Source organism: Orycteropus afer, unplaced genomic scaffold (genome assembly GCF_000298275.1).
Source record: "Orycteropus afer afer isolate SDZICR_OR568_19922 unplaced genomic scaffold, OryAfe1.0 scaffold00020, whole genome shotgun sequence".
Classification (NCBI taxonomy): domain Eukaryota; kingdom Metazoa; phylum Chordata; class Mammalia; order Tubulidentata; family Orycteropodidae; genus Orycteropus; species Orycteropus afer.
In genome coordinates this window covers 2,253,678-2,262,164 of record NW_006921607.1, presented here as the reverse complement: position 1 = coordinate 2,262,164, position 8,487 = coordinate 2,253,678, and the positions used below count along the sequence as shown (strand labels likewise).

At 50.5% G+C, this 8,487-nt stretch overlaps 1 protein-coding gene across 1 annotated transcript; it reads right to left on the bottom strand.

Moving 5' to 3' along the window:
- Positions 1-3,250: 3,250 nt before the first annotated feature.
- On the bottom strand, positions 3,251-7,688 carry PCED1A (PC-esterase domain containing 1A). Its single transcript, XM_007960009.2, has 7 exons — positions 7,565-7,688; positions 6,940-7,019; positions 6,595-6,833; positions 6,334-6,484; positions 5,982-6,228; positions 3,800-4,075; positions 3,251-3,498 (listed from the first exon to the last, which is right to left on the bottom strand). Exons 1-7 carry the CDS (start codon positions 7,686-7,688, stop codon positions 3,251-3,253), a joined length of 1,365 nt encoding a protein of 454 aa, XP_007958200.1.
- Positions 7,689-8,487: the final 799 nt, after the last annotated feature.

Sequence of the window (8,487 nt, the reverse complement as noted above, 5' to 3'; positions counted from 1 at the left end):
AGTCAAAATAATTTTTTCAAAATGATAATAAAGTTGAAGAACTAACTCTACTACTTAATTTCAAGACTTATTGTAAAGGTACAGTAATCAAGACAGTATGCTATTGGCATAAGGGTGGACAGATTGATCAAGGGGACAGGGCAGAGAGTCCAGAAACAGATGCATACATATATGGACAATTGATTTTTGACAAAGATAAAAGGCAATTTGTGGAGAAAGGAACTGAGGTGACCAATGTAACAGATGACAAGTTTCCTGCTTTTGTTAGGAAACTTCTAGTTTGGATAGTATGTTTATTGGGAAAAAAAAAATTCATCAATTTTCTTTCATTAAAGAAATATTTTGTCCCCTGGAAAATTAAGGCGAACCATCACAACTGAAGTGATCATGAAAATTTTACTCCTTTCAGGAATAGCTTCTATGACAAAGGAATGGCTATTGGATCCACTCTTTAAAAATCAAACTTCCATGAAAGAGGCAGTCAACATAAAACTATCTTATTAAATGATTTTCAATAGTCAAGTATGGATTTTGAGACAATGAAGTTTGAAAAGTTCTTCATGGTTAACTAGCAAGCATGTCTACATACTGGAGCAAAGTAAGATTTTCATCATGTTTACATCTGAAAGCAAATGCCAGGGAACTATTTAAATGTAAGTGATGAGTTGCATGACTACTTTTTGTTGAATTCCTTATTTCCCAACTATAACTGAACAAACTCTGTAGGGAGTAGTCACCAACTCTAACTTTTAATTGTTTGGTACTATATGCTTATATGCTTATGTGGGAGCTCTGGTAGCATAGTGCCTAAGGCACTTGACTGCTAACCAGAAGGCTGGCAGTTCAAATCCACCAGCCACTCCTTGGAAGGAAGGTTGGGCAATCTACTTCCATAGTGATACTGCCTCAGAAACTCAAGGAGGGGTCGCTATGAGTTGGGTCTGACTCGATGGCAAGTAACAACAACAATATACTTGTATGACAACAAACTAAAATTAAATTTACCTTCTTCATTCTATTATGGTATTTTTCTAATTTTAAGAGAAACTACTTAAGTGATTTTTTTAAGGGCTACAAGAAAGTTTTAAAACTAAGAGGTGTTGGGACACTCCAGTAAAGGTTATGAAACATGGCCGATGGGAGTTATATAACAAGATGGGATAGAAATCAGAAATATAGAGGTAAAATAATGGAGATATTAAAGACAACACATTGGTAAGTCTCTGGTCTGCTTACAGAGTGAGAGTTCCAGAAGTAGAATACGGTCTGAGGAGAGCACAAAAGCCTGGGAAAGGCTTGGTGGGGAAAACCAAGCCAAACCAAATTCACTGCCACCTTGTTGATTCCAACTCACAGTGACCCCCATTGGGCTTCTAAGGCTATAAATCTTTACCAAAGTAGATTGCCCAATTGTCCTTCCATGGAGCAGCGGGTGGGTTTGAACCACTGACCTTCTGGTTAACAGCCAAAAGCCTTATCCACTACCCCACCAGAGCTCCTTCTTGGTGGAGAAGGTGACAGGCAATTCTTAAGAGAACAAGACGGCAAGACAACAAAAGAGTGAGGCTCGGTAACTCGTATTTTCTCTGTAACTCAGTCCAGGTGTACAAACTTCTCCGGCAATCCTGAGAAGCCACAAATCAGAGATGCAGAAGTGCCCAGACTGGGTTTTGAGAAAGAGTAGTAGAAAGGAGCGCACAAAGGATGGGGCAAAGTGAGTGCAGCTGAAGGAGGATGCTCCAAGGATAACAGGTTTTTGCTAATGAAAAGAAAAAGATAATTTCTGCACAAACTATCTAAAATCGTAGCTCCCTAACAAGAAGCTTTCTCTCATACTTGTATATGTCTTTCTACTTTTTGTCTGTACCCGATTCAGGCTTGTTTCAGATATTGGGCTGGTGCCTTTGTACCTGGTGTCATTTGACTTTCAACAGCCCTGTCCAGGTTGCTCTCTGAACTCACACTGTCTTATGAGTTTCCCTAGCACCAAAACCAAAACACCAAAACACCCAGTCCATTGTTGTCAAGCCAATTCCAACTCATAGTGACCTTATAGGACAGAATAAAACTGCCCCATAAGGTTTCCAAGGCAGTAAGTCTTTATGGAAGCAGACTGCCACATCTTTTTCCCAGAGTGATTGGTGGGTTCGAACAGCGATCTTTTGGTTACTAGCCAAGTGCTTAACCACTGTGCCACCAGGGCTCCTTTCCCCAGCCACAGTGCGTGTTAATTTAACAGCTTCATTTGCATTCTGTAGATCGCTAACAAGGATCAACACTTTTCTAGTCTCTATTTCTATCTCCTTTTGTATGAGGTTATCTGTCTCTTGTCAAGGTGAATTCTCATTGACAAGTATGAATAGTTAAAACAAAAAACCTGCACCCCTCTTCCTCTTCTCCAAAATTCTTTAATGGGTCTCTGTGTTACCCTATTTTCCTGCCCTACTCCCACCCCACATTCCACTATGTTCTTCAACCTAGGGTCAGGCCCACTTGTCAAACTCAAAACCCCTTAACCCATCTCATCTTTCTTTTCTTAGGGACTTTGACACAGTTTCTTCCTTCCATGAAACTCTTCTTCCTTAGCTCCTCTACTGCCTTCCCTAACAGTTTGGCCTTCACTGTGCCCCCACTGCACATCATACCTATTAAATGAGTTTCTGATCTCCTTCACTTGGGCTTGGGAGCTTATTTAGTTCCAAACACTTACTAAAGATCTACTGTGTGCCAAAAATTATGTAAGACAAGATAGGTGTCTTTCTATGGCTAGGTGAACACTGAATGTGGAAATGAATGCATGAGATTGGAAAACACAGGTAAGGAGACCTAGCCAAATCCAAAATTCCATATAAAATGCTGACAATTTCAACTCTGCCCTTGATTTTTTCCAATCCCAAAGAACTGCTGACAAGAGGGGACCCCTCCGATGTCTTTGTGCAGCACACGTGTGTTCTGGTGAATGTGGGAATGGGTGTGTGACACAGGAGGAAGGACACAGTCAATGGTTTCTAAATAACAAGGGGCCAAAGTTCCACGTTGGAGAGAGATTGGAAGAAGCCTCCCTAACTGTAAAACTTGGTTTGGGAGACCCACTCCCTCACACAGGAAGATGTCACTCTGTTCTTCCAAGCCTTTATTGGTGACAGCAATAGACAGAAAAACACTGGGGCATAGTGGAGACCCTGGCCCAGTTCCTAGGGTGGCAGGCAGGTCCTGAAAGGCCACTGGAAAACCCAGCCCCAATTCCAGTCTACCCAGGCCATGTCCCTGAATGAGGAGGAGGCCGTCCATCCAGTTTGTATGTCTGGATCAGTCTGTCTGAGTGCCTGAGCCGTTGCCTGCAGGGCCCTCCCATCCTTGGCACAGGGTAGGGGCCACTGGGAATACAGCGTGGCATCCCCCGGTGGACCACTGGGCCCCGGTGTTGACCATGAGGGACAGGGCCAGGGACTGGAGGTGGCAGCGGACCAGGCACAAAGTTCACTCCAGGGCCACATCCTAGAAAAGAACCAGTTGTTATCAGAGTGGGCTTCTGGCCACGTTCTCTGGGCTTCCATTTCCCCATCTGCACAATGAGGATAGCACTTTCCCTACTCTAGACCAAGATACTGTGAGGATCAATGAGCTGATTAATGAGTCTACAGATGCTGTTCCAGACTCAGATGCTGTGACCAATCCCAATCCTGGGGGAATAAGGAGCTACACAACCCTCAGTCTACCTGGACACAGGAGGCAAGGCTGGGGAGAGGTGCAAGGGGAGGCGAGAAGAGGTGTGAGGGGAGGCTGTGGAAACACCTACCTAAGTGGGGTGGCATCGAGAAGTCCTCCACTGGATTATAATTGAAGAATTCATGGGGTGGGAAGGGCTGGCCTGGGAAAAAAGGGGCATCCTGGGGCAGTGGTGGGAACAAGGGAGGTGGTGAAGGCTGAGGAAGGGGGTAGGGATAGGGTATGGGTGGGGGCAAGGGAGAGGGCAGGGGTGGGTGCAAGGCCAGCTGCTCCCCGAAGTCTGGGGGCTGCCTATGGACTCCCTGGAACGAATGATCCGCCTCTGGCCAGTCCTCAATCCACGGGTCTAGGAACGGGATGGTTGTTTTAGGTAGGCCTGGGAAGCCGAGATGCCCTTAACTCTTGCCTTCATACTTCCAAACCTCTCAGAGACAGGGCCAGTGGGCGGGAGCACCTTCTACGTTCTACTGTTTCCTTCTTATTTCAGATCAAGCCAAGGCATGTTCCTCCTTTCTTGGCTCTTTGAAAGGTCAGGATGTACCTTTGTTCTGACCTCATGCTTCCCTCCTGTGCCTGCTCCCCAGTTTTCCCATCTCCTGTATCTTTAGCTTTATTCCTTTTTCAGCTCCTCCCTGTGGATACCTTCTCTCTTATAAAGATCCGGTCATCCCTTTTCCCACTGGTCATTGTCTCCTTTTTCTTCCAAACTTCCACAAAGTACATTTTGCCCAACTTCCATTCTCTCACTGCCACTTTTCATCCTTCTTCACTCCCTCAACACTTCCTATTAAGCATAATCACATACTGACAAGTTTCACTAACTTTTTTCTTCCCAACAATCACGTGATATGGCCAATAGCCTCTGCCCTCCCTTAGAGTGCCTCCACCCTTATCTGTGTTTGTCTCCTATGTTGGCTCCTCTTCTCCCCCAACTCCAAAATGTGACCACTGTTATGCTCTCTCCTTCACAGTGCACACCGGAGCCTTCAGCTTCATTCATTCTGCAGCATGCTGCGGACTCCAAATCTGTGGCCCGCTCTGTATCTCCAAAGCACTTCACACAGACCTGCACTAGCCAAACTCACCGACTCATCCTCCCGCCTGAAATCAACTCTTCCTTTTGACATCCCTATTTCTGCAGCTCAAAACTTCAGTTCAAAACTAGCTTTAAAAGACTTGAGTCATCACAAATGACCATTAGAGCATTCCTTCCCTCTGCTGGGCATCTCTCATAATCTAAAAAACAAGGACACTGGACCATTATAGAGTCAAAGTCCTAATTCACCTCTTCCATGCTCCTACCCTCGGCTATCAAATCCTTGAGAGTGTACCTCTGTGATGCTCCTAGCCTCTGTGGCCCCCACATTCTCTGCTTAGCCTGCTGGTACCATATACAGAGAAACTATGCTAGGCATGGGGGTGAGGGGGATCAACAACTAAGGCAGAAACCCTGTCCTGTGAGAACATCATCCAGGGGAGAAGCAGACATGGAAACAATCAGCCATAATGCCTCCTTTGTGAGCACACAAGGTCTGAGACTGCCAAGGAAATAGGTTTCCTACAGGAGATAGCTTTATAACTGAGATGAGATAGGCAGCACACCTCAAAATGCGCAGGAGGCGTGAGGTGGGGTTGGGCCCATCATTCTAGACTCAGAAGCCTCCACTAATGACCCAGAGACGGGCCAGAGGAGAGCTGCACCAAGCTGGGTGCACTGGGATCCTGAAACTGAACCAGAGTCTGTGGAATATGTCCATTCCGTTCTTGCCATCAGACTGACCATCCCAAAATACCCATAGCAAACATCACGTTACTTCACTGCTCAGTTGCCTCTCTCCTTCCCCGCTGCATTGCCTTCCTCCCCTCAGGTTCTCCTGCCACATACTGCCTGGTTACTGCCTCCATTTCCGTCTTGCCACCCCAATAACTGTGCCTAGTTAGAAGTGCTTCCCTTTCTTTCCTGTTCATCCGTAAGGCAAGGCTCCTTGGATACGTATTTGATACAATGCTTGTATACGTTCATTCATGTACACAAAGCTGACTACAAGGCTAGACCATACAGAATGGAACTTGGACTGGATCTAATGTTCCCCAGGAGTTGAGGGAAGAGCACTCAGGAGCCACAACAATCCTCAAGGGGCCCCCACTCCCCATGACAGCAACTCTGAACCTCTGTCCTATTACAGTTTTGAGTCCTGCACTCTTGGGGCCCTCTCTGCAGCACTACCTTCCTCCCTTGTGGCAAGGCTCACCAGGGCGATGGTCTCGCTTGGGCAGCTCCACACCCCAGGCGTCAGCCACATGGCTCAGAAGCAGGTGTGAGAGGTGGCGGTGGGCATGTTGGTCCCAGTGGACACCGTCCCAGTGACGGTGCTGTACTGCATGCCGGAAATGAAAGTGGAGGTCCAGGACATCGAAGCAGTGGTCCCTGGCCAATGTGGCACTATAGAAGTTCCCTTCAACTACATCCCGCCGCAGAGTGGCTGCCAGAGACTGGAGCTGAGTGAGGAAGTACAGTGTCTAAGAGCAGAATGAAGCAGGGTGGAGAGTGAAGGTCCCCTACCTACCAGCTAGCTGACCCCTCCCAAGGCCCTGCTCACTTGCCTCTGGCAGAAGGAAGCCCCCAGTGACACGTTCTCCCAGAGGCATCGCCATGTTCCACACAAGCAGGCAGGAGTCTGGCAACACCTGGTCCATGCGCACGAACACCCGCTCTAGGTTCTCCCGGTAGCTCTCCATGGGACAGCGGCCGTACCTGTGGGGCAGCACACAGGGTGGGCAAAAGCACAGCTCTGGGGGATCTTGGAGCTACACCTCCACTTTCCCACCCTCTACAGGTATCTCCCACCTCTCCTGCCTCCCAACCTGGAAAGATCCCAGAGGCAGGAGTTGATGATCACCAGGTCCGGGGTGGGCCCATATGTCAGCTCCTCCAGGACGTCCTCCAGGTACTCCGAGTAAACGCGGGTGAGGAAGTAGAAGCGCACAAGATGGTGGCCAGACCCGGAGCAGAACTGGCGGACCTCGCGGTACTGTGTTCCGTTGTGCAGCTCGCCCAACTGGCCCCCAGCCACCAGCTGGTCCTGTTCAAAGCTCAGCTCCCCCTGCCCCCCCACCCCTAGCTGGTCAGACCCATGCCAGGGAGGAGGACCCTGCCAGGCCAGGGTCTGTGCCCACCCACCACTGGCATGGCCACCCAGCTTCCCTCACCTTGGCTTTTAGCTGGGCTGCTGTGAGCAGTGAGTCTTTCTGGAGCAGAAGTACCAGGTCCTTGTACACAGCCCGCTGGACTGCAAAGAGACAGACATCACAGGCTGACAGGCCCCACCCAACTGCAGCTCCTCTAAGTTTAGGCCTTCCATCCTCCCAGAACCGGGGCTACCTAACCCCAACTCTGTGGAGTGTTTACACAGAGGGAGGAGAAAAGGTGAGGTTAAAATGTCCTGCATCATTTCTGTTTCTTCTAACTCTGCTCCACCTCACCCCTCTTCTGTATGGGGTGACCCAAGATCATTTGGCAGAAGTCAGTCAGGCAAATCACCAGGGAGACAGACAACAGACAACACATAAGCCACTGCTCCCACAGGGAAATTATGGGGTACTGGAAATCTGGGAGAGAAATGCAGAGTAAGGCAAGGGTAAAGAGTGCACAGGGTACGTGTCAGGGCACCTGTGAATGGTGTGTACGGACAGAAAAAGAATAAAAGACCTACTAGACTGGGAGAGACTAAAGGGTGAAGAGGAACTTTGAGACGGAGATGAAAAGGTCCAGATACAGGCAGTGAACACGCTGCAGGTACATGACTGGGAAGGGTGATCCTAAAGGGGCACTCACTGGAGTCCCCCAAGATGACGACGAACTTGTTGTGTAGCAGCTGCTGGACTTCCGAGGCCTGGATGTGGACCATGGCGCTTGGCAGAGGGCGGCGAGGCTCCTTGTTCTCCAGATAGAAGACCATGCCGCTGCCGACAATGGCAGGCTGCAGGGAAAGGCCACTAAGCCGCCTGAGGGTTGGGGCTCAGGACAGAGTGGCCCGAGGGCCCGCTCTGGATAAAGAAGGCTTGCACGGGCCCCTCCCAGGCTGCCCAGAGCTACAGGGAGGAGGGGGCAGCAGCAGAATGGGCCCCATCACAGAGCTGGCCTTGGCCACGTTTGGCACTGAGGCAGGGGGTCACAGCGCGCGCCTCCCGGGAACTGTGGCGCTTTCTGCGCAGCACCGCCCAGCGCCTGGCCACGTGCCCGCCGCCAGCTCGCGCATGCGCGCGTCAGAAGGCGCCAATTACCGAGTCCCGGGGCTCGGCGCCGTTCACTGGCGACCCGGGCAGGCCCGCGCTCCTCGCGCCTCGTCTGCGGCCGGCTCCTAGCCTAGCCTCATGTTCTTGCGCCCCGGGAGGCCAGTCGGTTCTGTAAAACTCCCGCCCCGCGGAACCCGTGCGTCCGGGTTAGCCGTCGGTGCACAGCCCGTGGCCCAGCGTTCTCCATGCGTGCGTCGCGCCTGCCTCGACGGCGCTTCAGGCCTCGGGCAGCGCACCGTGAGCGCTCACAGCTTCCACTTCCGGTCACCCATGTCCTTCCCTGCGCGACCCCCAAAGCCTGATGGGGCGGGGAGACGACAGGGATGCCCGCCGCGGCGGGGAGGAGCCAAGGCCAGGTCCACCCGGGCAAGCTAGAGGCCCGGAGTGCGAGTGGGGGATGCTGCGGCAGCCGAGTGCGGCTGCCCACAGTGGTGATGGCGGCCGCGGCGACCTCGACACGTG